General features: G+C 39.1%; 1 protein-coding gene across 4 annotated transcripts in view; it reads right to left on the bottom strand.

Moving 5' to 3' along the window:
• mtor (mechanistic target of rapamycin kinase) overlaps positions 1 to 16073 on the bottom strand; it is a 356079-nt gene that overhangs the window by 149610 nt on the left and 190396 nt on the right. For 3 of the 4 annotated variants that reach the window (XM_072586719.1, XM_072586721.1, XM_072586720.1), the window contains one exon: positions 12759 to 12834. The exons of the other annotated variant lie outside the window; for it this stretch is intronic. In XM_072586719.1, the coding sequence (XP_072442820.1) occupies positions 12759 to 12834 (76 nt within the window). The remainder of the gene's footprint in view (positions 1 to 12758; positions 12835 to 16073) is intronic. 4 annotated transcript variants of the gene reach the window in all.

The following is a 16073-nucleotide window of genomic DNA, read 5'->3' as shown; positions in this document are numbered from 1 at the left end:
TTCTCTCAGAAAGACTGATTTAAATAAATATCAAGATGGACAGTAAGAGCTTCTTTAATTAAATATAAAATACCAGAGACCAAAGTTAACATGGGCCTTTTAGAGAATGAGGTGGAGGAAACAATAATGGAGCATCAGGAAGTGAGAGAGGAATTGAACAAATATTTTACTTCAGTCTTCACAGTAAAAGACACTTGACAAAATATAAATACCAAATAATCAAGTGGAAAGAGGACAGGAACTAAATATAATAACTGTCACTAGAAAAAAAGAGCTATGGAAACTAATGGGGCTAAAGACCAATTAGTCACCTCGACCTCATTTGATGTGTCCTAGGAAATTAAATGAAGTAGCTACAGAAATAATGGGATACACTGGTAGGAATCTTCCAAGGATCCATAGATTCTGGAAAACTCCCAGGGGATTGGCAATGTAACTTCCTTATTTAAAAATGGGAGACAAAAACACTTAGATTAACACCTGTTGTTGGAAAAACGTGACTGTCTGTTATAAAGGATGCAATAAATAATCAAGCAGAGTCAAGAGAGTTTCACGAAGGAACAATCATATCAAACAAATTTATTAAAATTCTTTGAGGAGGTAACAGCAGGAGAGATAAAGGGGAAACAGAATGTTATATATTTGGATTTTCGCGAAGGTACTACATTTAGGTTAGTTAAAAAGATAACGGCCCTTGTGTATAAGGTAGCATGTTAGCATGCATACAGGATAGAAAACAGTTGGGACAAGGGGGAATTCTGAAGATGACAACCTGGAACGAATGAGTGCCATAGGAATCAGTGCTGGGGGCCACATTTATGCACAATGTATGTGAGTGACTTTGATCAAGAAAGTGCATGCACCATTGTAAAGTCTGCAGGTGACACAAAAATAGGTAGAAGGGTGTTGCTGAGGATAATACAAAGAGGTAGTAGAGGGATACAAATGGGCAAAACTTGGTAGATAGAATGTGGGAAAATGTGAGGGCACACCTTGACAGAAATAACAGAGAAGCTGAAATTTACTTAAATGGAGAAAATCTGCGGAAAGCTATAGCATAGAAGGATTTGGGAGTTCTCATACACAATCACAAGCATAGAGGTTCAGCAGATAATAAGGAAAGTAAATGGAATGTTGGTCTTTATTTCAAAGGAATGCAGTATAAAATGAGTGAGGGTTTGCTGAAATTCTACAAGGCACTAGTTAGATGACATCTGGAAAACTGAACAGTTTGAAGTCTCCTTATCTAAGAAAAGACATACTGGCATTGGAGGCAGTCCAGAGAAGGTTCACAAGGTTGATATTGGGTATGAAGGGATTGTCATGTGAGACCGAGTAGGTTGGATGTATACTCACTGGTCAGCTTCAACACACGGTTTGCAACCTTAACCTCACTTTGATCATGAGTGGAGATTTCAAATTCAAATAATTTCCATAAAAATGGCTTTTTCCATATTTGTAATATTGGTTAAGATGTTGTGGAGGCAAGCAATCTGTTACTAAAATACTTATCTATGCCCTCATCACCTCCAGGCATCATTGGTGCAATGCTTCCTGGGCTAACTAGCCAACCAATTTATTTTCCATGATCATTACTTGTCTCCTCATATGTTCGAAGTACAATAACGCCTGCCACACTGACTTATACTAAGTCTGGATTACCCACTACTTTGTGTAAACACAGCAAACATCATGCTTCTAGTTGACAAGAGGAATTAAAACAAACATGGAGATTATGAAATGTGAATCCCGTAAATTCAGTATACTTTCCACAAGGCACTTGATAAGGTACCACGCTAAAAGTTAATACTTAAGGTGACATCACATGGGGTTCGGGTAATTTAGTATTTGGATGGAAGACTGGCTAACCAACAGGAAAGAGTGAGTCAGGACAAAATGGGTCTTTTTCTGGTTGGGAAGATGTAACCCATGGGGTGACATATGGGTCGGTCCTTGGGTCACAACTATTTATCATCTATATTAAGGAGTTGGATGAGAGGACAGAAAGTACTATAGACAAATTGCAGATGACACTAAAATGGGTGACAAAGTAAGCTGCAATAAAGAAACAAGAAACTTACAAATGGATATGGATAGGTTAAATAAATAGGTGAAAATTTGGCAGATAAAGTTTGACAAGGATAAGTGTGAGGTTATCTGTTGTGGTCAGAGAAATGAAAAGGGCAACTTATGACCTAAGTGGTGAGAGCTATCAGAGTGTTTCAGTGCAGAGGGACTGGGTGCCCTCATGCATGAATCTCAGAATACAGTATACAGGTACAGCAAGAAAGGCAAATGGAATTTTGGCATTTATTGCTGAAGGGATAGAGTATAAAAGTAGGGAAGTGTTGCCACAACTGTACAAGTCACGAGTGAAATCATGCCTAGAGTACAGCGTAGCGTTTTGGTCAACATACTTGGAGGTATGTAGTTGTATTGGAGGCAGTTCAGAGGAGATACACTAGATTGATTGCAGAGATGAAGGGTTTGTGTTATGAAGAATGATTGAACAGTTTAGGCCTATACTCTTTGGAGTTTAGAAGAATGAGAGGAGCTCTAATTAATATATAAAGATATGAAAAGGAATTGACAAAGTAGCTGTAAAGCAGGGTGCTTCCTCATCTGGGGCAATCTAGAACATTAGTCATAGTTTTAGGATAAGGTGTAACATATTTAAAACCAAGATGAAGAGTAATTACTTCTCTCTAAGGTCATGAATCTTTGGAATTCAATACCCCAGAGTGTAGTAGATGCTGGAACATTGAGTAAATTTAAGGTGATAGACAGAAATTTAATTATTATTGGGCAGAAGGGTTATGGGGAGTGGGGAGGAATGTGGTGTTGAGGTTGAAATTAGATCAGTCGTAATTATCTTGATTGGCACAGGAGGTTTGAGGGATTGAATTGTCTATTTTTGATCCTAGTTCTTATGTAAAAAGTAGTAAATGCTACGAGTGTGTTGAATCCTTCACTAAAGTTTCCCAAGTTAACAGACAAATATGAAATTATTTAATCTTCCTACTGCAGGGATGACATTTGAAAATGGAGATTTCTTTGCACAAGCATTCACTTACATATCCGAGGTCTGAGAGCTCAGTTGGATCAGCAGTGGGAAAAGAGTGGAAGTGATTGCATTGCCGTTTCCTGATAAAAGCCTGAGGGGGCTACAGTTTTGTGGAAGCGGAAACAAAGCAAACCTTCTATGTATGCTGAGGTGGTGCTCCCAAGAAAATGTCAGAATTCAAAATGTGATGCAAGGCAACGGGATGCAGCTGGTTGGGTTGGAAAGAAGAAACCTTGTGATGGTTTATTGTGTGATATAGGAATTGTTCCACAGTAATGACATCACAGGAAAATCATACGTACATAGAATAGGTTTTCAGATTACCAATCAAAGTTGCTTCCTAATTAAAAAGGTAAATAGAAAAAATATTATAAAATTGAAAAACTAAAGACCAGTAGGATATTTAAAAAGCAAACTAAAAATTAATTAAATAGAGGTGCAGGGGCAGACAATGTGTTGTACCTGCATGATGTGGGAACTTGTCGACCCCACTAAGGCTTGTATTGTCCATATCAGTCGCAAGCGTTGGTTGCAGGAGGAACTCCAATTCAGATCAGAGTTAAAGAGCTGGAGTCTGCTCTTTGGATACATCTGGAAGCTGTTTCAGCAGACTATCACACCCCTCAAATTAACTACCCTGAATTCTGCCATTGGTCAGATACAAGAGGGCATGGCTAGGAGTGAGGCAGATAGAGGGATCCAGGAGCTGGCACTGCAGGAATCTCAGCTCTTGTCCTTGTCTAACAGAGTTGAGATTCTTGCTCCCTGTGTGGATCAGAGTTGGGGCTGTAAGGAAGATGAGCAAACTGAGCATAGCACCATGACAGAGGGAGCCATTCAAATGAGAAAAGACAAATGTAGTCATAATTAAGGATCATTTATGTAGGGCACAGACAGTGCTCTCTGCAGCCAGGATCAAAAGTCCTGAAGGTGGTGCCACCTACCTGGTGCTAGAGGAAGCACAACAGGCCAGTCAGCATCCGAGGAGCGGAGGATCAACGTTTCGGGCATAAGCCCTTCATCAGGACTGAGGCTTGCCTGTGGGAGGGTGGGGTTGGGGGAGGTAGCTGAGAATGCGATAGGTAGATGAAGACAGGGGAGAAGGTGATAGGTTGCATTCTCCTGCTCCTCGGCTGCTGCCTGACTAGTTTTTCCAGCACCACACTCTTGACTCTGATCTCCAGCCACTGCAGTCCTCACTTTCTCCTACCTGGTGCTAGGGTTCAGGATATCTCATCTGGGCTGCAAAGAAATTTGAAGTTGGGGAGGGGGGGGTTGCGGGGGAGGATCCAGTTGTTGAGGTTGACATCGGCACCAACTCGACTGGTAGAATGAGGAAAGAGGTTCTGCTGAGGGAATATATGCAGCCAGGGACTAAATTATAAAGCGGAACAGAAAAAGTATTATTGTCTGGATTACTGTCTGATTAATTGGCACAGAGTCAGCAAAATTAAAGATATATATGCATGGTTCAAATATTGGTGTGGGAGAAATGGTTTTGAATTCATGGGACAGTGGCATCAGTACTAGGTAAGGAGGGAGCTATTCTAATGGGTGGGCTCTACTTGAATCATGCTGGGACCAGAAAATTCCATAACTGGGGCTGAAGACAGGGCTTTAATTTCATCGTGGGGGGCAGGGAATGCAGGGGAAGAGGAGGAGAGTATTCAGTTACAAGGAAAATTACAAATTCAAAATTAAAGGTGGTAGGACTGCAGGTTAATGCTAAATATGATTAATGCCACAAAATCAAAGGAAGGCCCTGACGTGTTTCTCAATGTATGAATCACTCGGAATAAAATTAATGAGTTAACTGTTCAGATAGAGATGAATGGTTATGATTTGATGGTGATTACTGAAACGTGGCCACAAGGAGACCATGTTTGGGAATTGAATATCCAAAGGGTACTGGACATCTCAGAAGGATAGAGGGGAAGGAAAAGGAGGTGGCGTAATTTTGTTCATCACGGAGAATTCAGTTCCAAAGTGAGAAATGACATGGGCACTGGAGATCAAATGAAGAATCAGTCTGGTAGAAATAAGAAATAGCTAGGGAAAGAAGCCTGTGGTGGGAGTAATTTATAGGTCCACAAACTGTAGTTCCACAGTGGGACATAGTATAAACCTGGAAATACTGCAGTTGGTAATGATTGTACAATAATAATCTTAGGTGATTTTAATATGTATATTGACTGGATAAATTAATTTTGCAAGGTTAGCCTCAAGGGAGAGCTTCGTGAATATTTTAGATTGTTTCTAAACCAACCAGGCAGCAGACTATTCCAGATTTGTGTAACTAGGTGGGATTAATTAATGGTTTCATTGTAAAGGACCTTCTAGGAAAGAGTAATTGAAGTATGCAATAATTTTAAACTCAGTTTGAGAGTGAGAAACTGGATTCCCACACTAGAGTACTGGAGTTAAACATAAATAATTACATAGGCATGAGGACAGATTTGGCCTGGGTGGACTGGGCAACAAGACTAAAAAGTAGGACAGTTGATGAGCAGTGGCAGGGCAAACAGTTAGGGAGATATTAAATTCTCTCAACTAAGATATATTCCAGGGCAGGAAAATCATCCTGTCTAAGCAAGGAAGTTAAAAGTCAACAAAGATAAAAACTAAGGCACACCATATTGCAAAGACCAGTGGTAGGTTGGAAGATTAGGAAACTTTTAAAGATCAACAAAGGGTTATTGAAAAAAGGTCATTAAAAAGAGCAAAGTAAGTTATGAAAGAAAACTATCACAAAATATAAACAAGGTAGCACTAGCGCCAATAAGTATATAAAACAAAAGATGGAGCTAAAGTGAAGGTTGGTCCACAGGAAGATGACTGGGGAATTAATAGTGAGGAACTCAGAAATGGCAGCCATGAATCAATATTTTACCTCAGTTTTCACAGTGGAGGGCTCTAGTGCTATCCCAGGTAACACAGAGGTTATGGAAAGAGAGAAACTTAGAAAAAAAAGGAAAAAAATACACAGCGAACTCTGGATTGAGGGCAAACAAATCCTCAGGGCTTGTAACCTAGAATCTTAAAGGAAGTGTCAGCAGAGATAATGGATCCTCTGGTAATAATATTTGAAAATTCCCTGGATGCAGGAAAGTTTCCAGTGGATTGGAAAAATGCTAATTTAACACCCGTATTCAAAAAGGAAGGGAGGCAGAAATTAGAAAACTATCAGTTAGCTTAATATTGGTCATTGCTGAGAATGCATTAATAAGGAAGTAATAATACACATTTGGCAAGTCAACACAAAATCCATCAGTTAGAATAATTTTATGAATTGTAAATCACATTTGACTAATTTGCTGGAGACCTTTGAAGACGTAACAAGCAAAATGAAGAAAGGGGCTCCTGTAGCTGTGGTACATCTGGACTTCCAGAAGGCATTTGATACAGTGCCACACAAAAGGTTAATACACAAAGAGTTAGGAATACATTTATTAGCTTGGATAGAGGAATGACTAATCAACAGAAAGCAAAGAGTCTGGATAAATGGGTCTTTTTCTGATTGGTAAGATGTAACTTGTGGGGTGACCCAATGTTGGGTCCTTAGGCCAGAACTATTTATAATCTATAAAATGACTTGGATGCAGAGATAGAAGGTACTATAGCCAATTGCAAATGAATAGGCAATTTGCAGATTACACTAAAGTACGTGGAAAAGTAACTTGCAATAAAGTAAAGTTACAAATTCATATGGATAGTTTTGGTAAATGGGCCAAAATATGGCAGATGGAGTTGAACCTGGACAAATGTGAGGTTATATATTTGGACAGAAAAATTGAAAGGCAACTTATTAATGGTGAGAACCTTCAAACTGCTTCGCTGTGCAGAAATCTGGGTGTCATCATGCATGAATTGCAGAAAACTAATATGCAGATTCAGCACGTAATAAGGAACGAAAATGAAATTTTAGAATTCTAAAAGAATAAAATATAAAAGCTGTTTATAAAAGAGGTGTTGCCACAACTGTACAAGGCATTACTGAAATCATGCCTACTACATACAGTTTGGACACCTTACTTGAGGAGGGACATAGTTGCACTGGAGACAGTTCTGAGGAGATTCACTAGATTTATTCCACAGATGAGGGGTTTGTCTTGCGAAGAAAGATTGAGCAGTTTAGGTCTGGAGTTTAGAAGAATGAGAAATCTAATTGAGATAAACAAGATGCAAAAAGGCATTGACAAACTAGACAGCAAGGGTGTTTCCTCATCTGGGGTAATCTAGAATGTGAGGTCATATGTTTAGGATAAGGTGTAATAAATTTAAAACCAAGAGGAGGAAAATCTATTTTGTTTCAAGTGTCATGAATCTATGGGATGCACTACTCCAGAGTATGTTCGATGACAGAAAATTGAGTAAATTTAAGGAGGAAATAGACAGATATTCAATTGGTAACAAGTTGTAGAGATATGGGGATAAAGCAGGAAAGTGAAGTTGACGCCAAGATGAGATCAGACATAATTGTCTTGAATGGTGGAGCACGTCCCTCAAGCCAAATTGCCTCTAATTTTTAATCACTGAAGACATTTCCATTGTCTTAAAAAAAACAGATGGACCTTGCATATCATTTTCTAATGGTATCATGAAAAATGGAGGTGGCTCCACAGAAAACAACTGGATTCAGTAGCCACCAGATAGAATCATTACTGTTGTGTCCCAAAACAAACGCAACACGCCAACATAAGACAAAAGTGTCAAAGGAGGTGTGGCACTGTTAGTCAAGGACAGTATTAATGTGTCAGAAAGGATGTTTGTTGAGGGCACATCTACTGAGATAGTATGGGCTGAGGTTAGAAGCAGGAGAGATCACCCTGTTGGGAGTTTTCTATAGGCCTCCAAGAAGTTCCTGAAATGTAGAGGAAGGATTGCAAAGATGATTCTGCATAAGAGCGAAAGTAACAGGGTAATTGTTATGGGGACTTTAACTTGCCAAACACTGATCGGAACCAATATAGTTTGAGTACTTAGATGGGTTAGTTTTTGTCCAACATGTGCAGAAGGGTTTCCTGACACAGCATGTAGATAGACCAACAAGAGGTGAGGCCAGATTGGGTTTGGTACTGGATAATGAACCAGGCCAGGTGAGAGATTTGGAGGAAGGTGAGCACTCTGGTGATAGTGACCACAATTCAGTTACGTTTACTTTAGCGATGGAATGGGATAGGTATATACCGCAGGGCAAGAGTCATTGCATTATAACTGCCTTTCCTCCAGCAATTAGACAAGATTCAGGATGCATAGGCTGGGGAATGAAACTGCATGGGATGGGCACAATTGAAATGTGGAGTTTATTTAAGGAACAGCTACTGCATGTCCTTGAAAAGTATGTATCTGTCAGGCAGGGAGGAAGTAGTCGAGCGAGGGAACTGTAGTTTACTAAAGAAGTTGAAACTCTTGTAAAGAGGAAGAAGGAGGCTTATGTAAAGATGAGACATAAAACTTTTAGTTAGGGTGCTTGAGAGTTACAAGTTAGCCAGGAAGGACTAAAGAGAAAGCTAAGAAGAGCCAGGAGGGGACATGAAAGGATCAAGGAAAACCCAAAAGCTTTCTATAGGTATGTCAGGATAAAAGAATGACGAGAGTAAGATTAGGACTTGTTAAGGACAGCATTGGGAAGTTGTGCATGGAATCCGAGGAGTTAGGGGAAGCGCTAAATGAATATTTTTCGTCAGTATTCACACTGGAAAAAGCCAATGAGAATACTGAGATACAGGCTATTTGACTAGATGGAATTGAGGTTCACAAGGAGGTGGTGTTAGCAATTCTGGAAAGTGTGAAAATAGATAAGTCCCCTGGGTCGGATGGGATTTATCCTAGGATTCTCTGGGAAGCCAGGGAGGAGATTGCAGAGCCTTTGGCTTTGATCTTTATGTCATCATTGTCTACAGAAATAGAACCAAAGACTGGAGGATAGCAAATGTTGTTCCCTTGTTCAAGGAGGGGAGTATTGAAAACCTTGGTAATTATAGATCAGTGAGCCTTTCTCCGGTTTACTGTGGGTAAAGTGTTGGAAAGGATTATAAGAAATAGGATTTATAATCAACTTGAAAGGAATAATCCGATTAGGGATAGTCAACATGGTATCGTGAAGGGTAGATCATGCCTCACAAAACTTACTGAGTTATTTGAGAAGGTGAACGAACAGATGGATGAGGGGTAAAGTTGTTGATGCGTTGTATAAGGATTTTAGTAAAGAGTTTGATAAGGTTCCCCATGGTAGGCTATTGCACAAAATATGGAGGCATGGGATTTAGGGTGATTTAGCGGGTTTGGATCAGATATTGGCTAGTTGTAAGAAGACAGGGGTCAGTAGTTGATGGAAAATGTCCATCCTGGAGTTCAGTTACTAGTGGTGTACCGCAAGGATCAGTTTTGGGACTACTGCTGTTTGTCATTTTTATAAAATGACCTGAATGAGAGTATAGAAGGATGGCTTAGTAAATTTGCGGATAACACTAAGGTTGGTGGCATTGTGGACAGTGCGGAAGGATGTTGCAGATTACAGAGGGACATAAATAAGCTGCAGTGCTAGGCTAAGAGGTGGCAAATGGAGTTTAATGTGGATAGGTGTGAGGTGATTCACTTTGAAAGGAGTAACAGGAATACAGAATACTGGGCTAATGGTAAGGTTCTTGGTAGTGTGGATAAGCAGAGATATCTCGGTGTCCATGTGCATAGATCCCTGAAACGTTGCCACCCAGGTTGATGGGGTTGTTAAGGCGTATGGTGTGTTAGCTTTCATTGGTAGAGGGATTGAGTTTGGTGGCTCCAAGCGGCTGCACTTGGAGTTTTGTGTACAGTTCTGATCACCACATTATAGCAAGGATGTGGAAGCATTGGAAAGGGTAGAGAGGATATTTACCAGATGTTGCCTGGTATGGAGGGAAGGTCTTATGAGGAAAGGCTGTGGGATTGCAGGCTGTTTTCGTTGAAGGTTCAGTTTTTGAGAAGAAGGTTGAGAGGTGACTTAGTAGAGACATATAAGATAATCAGAGGACTAGATAGGGTGGACAGTGACAGACTTTTCCTCAGATGGTGATAGCTTTAAATTGAGGGATGATAGAAATAGGACAGATGTCATAGGTTCTTTACTCACAGTAGTAAGGGCACGGAACGCCCAGCCTGCAACAGTAGTAGACTCGCCAACCTTGTGGGCATTTAAATGGTCATTGTATTAACATATAGATGATAATGAAATAGTGTAAGTTAGATGGCCTTCAGATTGGTTTCACAGGTCAGCACAACATCGAGGTCTGAAGAGCCTGTAGGGTTTTATGTTCTAAGACAATCTCCTAAGATGCAAATCCTCCTTTAATTGGCTTCTTTCTCTTTTCAGAATACCCTGGTACACAATATTTTAGCCATTATAAAACAAATTGTGGGCAGATATATTTAAGGACATTGAAATAAGGAATGGCACAACTGTACGGATGAATCTTGCTCCTGTTTCTTCCATTCTCAACTCTGGCAGGAAGGCTACAGATGCATTTATTAACTACTGCTCATATCGTAACCTATCACTTGGCAAAAATATATTAGATTGAATGTAACAAAGAGTTAAGTTGATTACTTGAATCATTCCAGAACCCAACTAGCTTTTTCATTTGCAGACAGGGGTAAATGATAAAGTGAAATCAGTTTTTTTGTCACTGAGAAATACACTAATCAAATTTTAAAACACTGAAAATGTTAGAATTGGACTTCTTTTTTGAAAAACTGCTGGAAACAAAGTATATTTAGCAGAAGCTGAAAAATTTAAAAAACGACAGCTTCTCATGTTTCTAAAGAGTGACATTTTCAATATTTTCTGCTTTTACTTTAGATGCAGCAGCCTAGTACATTTACTAATACCTTGGACAGATTTAGAGACTGACATTCAAAACATTATGATATTTTTGCGGGTTTGGGAAGCACATAATTTACTTGAAAATATAATTTCCTTCTGTTTAGCAGCAATGGATCTTATGACATTTTAAAATAAAATCAACAGCAGAATTTTTATGGATGAATCTGGCCAGATCAGAACCAGAAATCTGCATATTGGCAGAGCTGCAGAACTTTTATAAATTGGACTGAGGTGATTAAACCTACATTTCATGTGATTTTACTGAAATTCAAATATTTCTTAAATATCCATAATATTAACCCTTGACTTTTTCTAATAATTATGCCACTATTTCACTGAAATCAATGAGAGAGACCATTAAATATGACAATAGCAATAGCAGCATGTCTGTTATTCCTGTTTGCTTCAGAAATTATTCCATAACCACTCTCAATCTGTTACAAGGTCCAAAAGGAAGATATCATTTCCTCCAAGAGGGAGTAATTGACAATAACTTTTCAAATCTTGTTTTAAAGTTAGAACAAATCTTTCATAATCTGCAGCAGCTGGAACAAAATAAGAATGGCTAGTAAAAACACAGCTATTAGGATTCATTCCATTATTTAATCCTGAAGTTATTTTGGTCAAAATGCAGGCAAAGATTTTACAAATACATTGCTTCTTTTTGTCAAAACAGATGGGGTCACAGAGACAGCCAAACTCTACTGCATCTCCATGGCAACACCCTTACCAAACAGAGGAGAAAGTGAGGACAGTGGATGCTGGAGATCGGAGTCAAGAGCGTGGTGCTGGAAAAGTGCAGCAAGTCAGGCAGCATCCGAGGAGCAGGAGAATCGATGTTTTTGATGAAGGGGTTTTGCCCGAAACGTCGATTCTCCTGCTCCTCAGATGCTGCCTGACCTGCTGTACTTTTCCAACTCCACACTTTCGACCCTTACCAAATAGAGTCTACCTGCCTTACCTAGTAATTGAGATTGATTGTTCATGCTAGATCTCTCTGTCAATTATAATCCAATCAATCAGCATTGTCTTTTAAACTTGTATAAGATGGTGTCTCTTTCTTAAGTCTGTTTCTTGCATCCTAATTCTTCTGAGTGCAAGATAAAACGCTTCAACTTCTAGTCTCTTTTTAGCAATGTTAAAAATCAGCTACTTTATCTCATTAGAAGGAAACAGAATACATGCACAACAGTTCCAACAGATGAGGAGATAGGGCAGAAGTAGTGGGAAATTTCAGCTGACAGTTAAACGCTAGTAATACTACTCAAGTATTTAAAAATATCCCAACCACGAATTTGGCAAATTGTTTCTGTACCATCTCAACTTTGTGCATACTACTTATAGTGGTGTTCTATGCATGGAAAAACGTATTAGTCAATGAAACATCAGGTTAAAAAAGTGCATAATTAATTGAGTCATCCATGAAACTCCTGCACAGGGCTGCAACCTCTTATTCAAGATGCACTCTTCGAAGTGTTGGTACATGGGCAGGATATGCACGGCAGGTTTACACCTGTAGTTGTCTATTTACTGTGTCCCTGATTTCCACACTGGTTGAGGTCACTATGAAAATTCCATCTTCTCGATTTCTCCCCTCATGCAAGGCATGGCAATTCGCAGGTTAACCTCATCACCAGTCATCTCTCTCTAATGACAGAGCAACTCTTCGGTTCTGTGGGATTATGGCAACTTTACCTTTACATTGATTTCAATAACATACTGCAACTTTTAGTACTGTGAGCACAAGCCAGACAGTTTATCACAGGAAAACATCCCAGGAAAACAAACTAAAATAGTTTGATATTTTTGTCATAAGGTATTCAGAATACTTACTAACTCCCCATAGTGTTTCATGGCATATTCCAGGACTCCAGCGGCTGCCTCAGGCTGCTGCAATTTGTTGTTTATGCTGTTAATGAAATCAGACCATTTAGAACAATTCCAGTCATGCAGCAAATAAAGGAAATCTAGAAATGAATACTTATCAAGTCCACATGCTATCCCAAAGTGTTTCTCATCTAAATAACGGTTTTGAAGTAAAATTGCAGTCATACATTAGAAATCGAAAGCTTGTGCTTCTGTAATATTTGATGCACAATAGTCAACAATATCCAGTTCAAGGAGTACCTTTTATCTGCTGCTATTCAAAGAAATTAATTTAACAGATGGAGGGAAAAGATAAGGGACTGAGGTAAGTAAAAGGAAAACAAGCAACATAGGACATTTTTGGATTTTTTTGTCTATGTAATACAAGGGGCAGAAGTGAAAATAGTGTTATTTACTGGCTGAAAGTAGAAGCCAATTTAATAATCATGACATATTAACATTGCATCAAGATCTCTCAATACTCAGAAGACACATATACACACAAATCATTAAGTATATTTGTGAATACATTTAGAAATTTAAATTCTAATCTGATATGTACAGGAAACCACAAATTGTACTTCACAATATTTTCTCCACAGGTATAAGAAGATACACTGTTAAGAAAATTGTCAGAATTTTACTGCATTTTCTGTATCATCTTGTTACAATTTATGCAAAGGCTTATTACAATAAGACATATTTAACTGTATGAATGACAACCACCATCTAAGCTGGTGCAACTACACGCATCACAAAAATGTGCCAAAAGAATACATTTTTGTCTGGGTTGTTAGAAGCTATTTCTTTACAACTGCTCATTATACACTACTAGTCTTTACATATTATCAAAGTTTTTGCTACAGTTGCTGCAAAGTGTGAGGGAAGGAAAAGGTTAACTTGGAACAGATAAGAGATGCTCTAATTTGCTCAGTTCAACACATTCCAACAATTATTCTGATTATAGTTATGAGCAATGAAGAATCCAAATCATGTAACAATGGGTGAAGCGGTATTTAAATAGCTGGCTCAAATCAATAAACTAAATACAGTTAAATATTAAAATATAGCCGAACCAATTAAAGAATTCAGAAGAAAACAATAATAGTCAGAAGAATTCAAAAAGGAGAAGGAGATAGATGTTCCCTCTAAAAGTGCATGCTGTAAATTAGAGTGTAAACAAAAAAAAATCTTTTTTGCAAATTGACTTCATTGTCCAACCTGAAAGTAAGGTCCAGTATGATATTTTAGAAGTGATGCGAGCTATTATGACAGTGGCTGATCCCAAGACACGACATGTATAGCGTCTCCCACCTGCCCTCCTCCTCTATCCAAAAAAAAGATTGTGGTGTGTTGATCAGGTAAGGCTTTTCTATTTCTTCTGGATCATGTGATTTGTTAAAAATTTACTTTTTTGAAATTAACCTATTAATTGGTTATTTGAAAATGATGATAGCTGAGAAGTATTAGAAATTATTTAACTCAAATTTATGTAAAGTAATACAGTAATTAACTAGGTAGAGATGGCTGTATGATGTGGGAGCTGGCTGATCCCATTGTGAATGGCAGTGACCAGATGTGCAGCAAGTGTTGGTTGTTGGAGGCACTCTGGCTCAGATCTGATAAGCTTCAAACACTACGGCGCATCCAGAAGGGGGAAGAGTTACCTGGACGCTTTGTTTCAGGAAGCACTCACACCTGGTAGATTAAGTAATTCAATTTGCATGTGGCTCAGGCAGTAATCTGGAGATTATGACCCTCAAGGACCTGGTTGTTAATTTCATTCCTGGTGCTTAATAATCTCCAAATAGGTCCTCCAACCTAGCCTTGCCTATGTTGTTAGTCCGAATGTGGACACAACAACTGGATCACCCCCTCAAATATCCTTTCAAGCCGGTCTGAGATGTCCTCAGTAGCAGGGAAGATGCTTGAGTCTAGTAACAAGGAAGAAATTACGAAGACGTTACAAGTAAGATGGACAACTGGGACCCAGTGAACGGGGTGTACCTAGATTTCCAAAAGGCCTTCAACAAGATGCCGCACAAGAGGCTGCTGCATACAAGGACGCATGGCGTTACGGGTAAAGTATTAGCATGGATAGAAGATTGGCTGACTAACAGGAAGCAAACAGTGGGGATAAATGAGTGGTATTCTGGCTGGCAATCAGTGACTAATGGTGTGCCTCAGGGATCAGTGTTGGGACTGCAGTTATTTACAACTTATATAGATGATTTGGAGTTGGGGACCACGTGTAGGGTGAGAGGAACATAGATACATTGAGTGAGTGGGCAAGAGTCTGGCAGATGGAATACAATGAAAATAAATGTGAAGTCATCCATTTTGGTTGGAGTAACAGTAAAAAGGATTATTACTTAAATGGTAAAACTTTGTAGCCTGCTGCTATGCAGAGGGACCTGGGTATCCTCCTGCAAGAATCACAGAAGGTCGGTCTGCACGTACAACAGGTAATTAGGAAGACAAATGGAATTTTGTCTTTCATTGCTAAAGGGATTGAGTTTAAAAGCAGAGAGGTTATGTTGCAGCTGTACAAGGTGCTGGTGAGACCACATCTGTGTGCAGTTTTGATCTCCTTACTTGAGAAAGGATATACTGGCACTGGAGGGAGTGCAGAGGAGGTTTACTAGGTTGATTCCGGAGCTGAGGGGGTTGGCTTGAGGAGAGACTGAATAGAATGGGATTATATTCGTTGAGGTTCAGAAGAATGGGGGCGGTGGGGATTTTACAGAAACATATAAAATTATGAAGGGAATAGATAAGATATATGTAGAGAGGATATTTCCACTGGGAGATGAAGCTAGGACAAGAGGGCATAGCCTCAAGATTAGAGAGAGCAGATTTAGGACTAAATTGAGAAGAGTCTTCTTCACCCAGAGGGTTGTTAATCTTTGGAATTACTTGTCCAGTGAAGGAGTTGATGCTACTTCAGTAAATGTTTATAAAGCTAATGCAGATATTTTTTGAACAGTAAATTAATTAAGGGATACGATGAAAGTGGGTAAGTGGATTTGAGTCCACAAAAAGATCAACCATGATCTTATTGAATGGCAGAGCAGGCTCGAAGGGCCAGACGGCCGACTCCTGGTCTTAGTTCTTATTCTCTTAAAGAACACAAGTATCTTCTGACTATTACTTGGATCAGCTGTCCATTTTTCTGAGCAAGCTCTCAAGAAAAGGACAAACACGGAGGAATCTACACATTAGCATAAAGTAAATACAAGAATCAAAATAATCTAGGGTAAGAAAACTTCAAAGGAATCAACA

This window comes from Chiloscyllium punctatum, chromosome 16 (assembly GCF_047496795.1).
Source record: "Chiloscyllium punctatum isolate Juve2018m chromosome 16, sChiPun1.3, whole genome shotgun sequence".
NCBI lineage: Eukaryota > Metazoa > Chordata > Chondrichthyes > Orectolobiformes > Hemiscylliidae > Chiloscyllium > Chiloscyllium punctatum.
The sequence above is the reverse complement of the archived record's forward strand: the minus strand, read 5'-3'. Positions and strand labels throughout refer to the sequence as shown.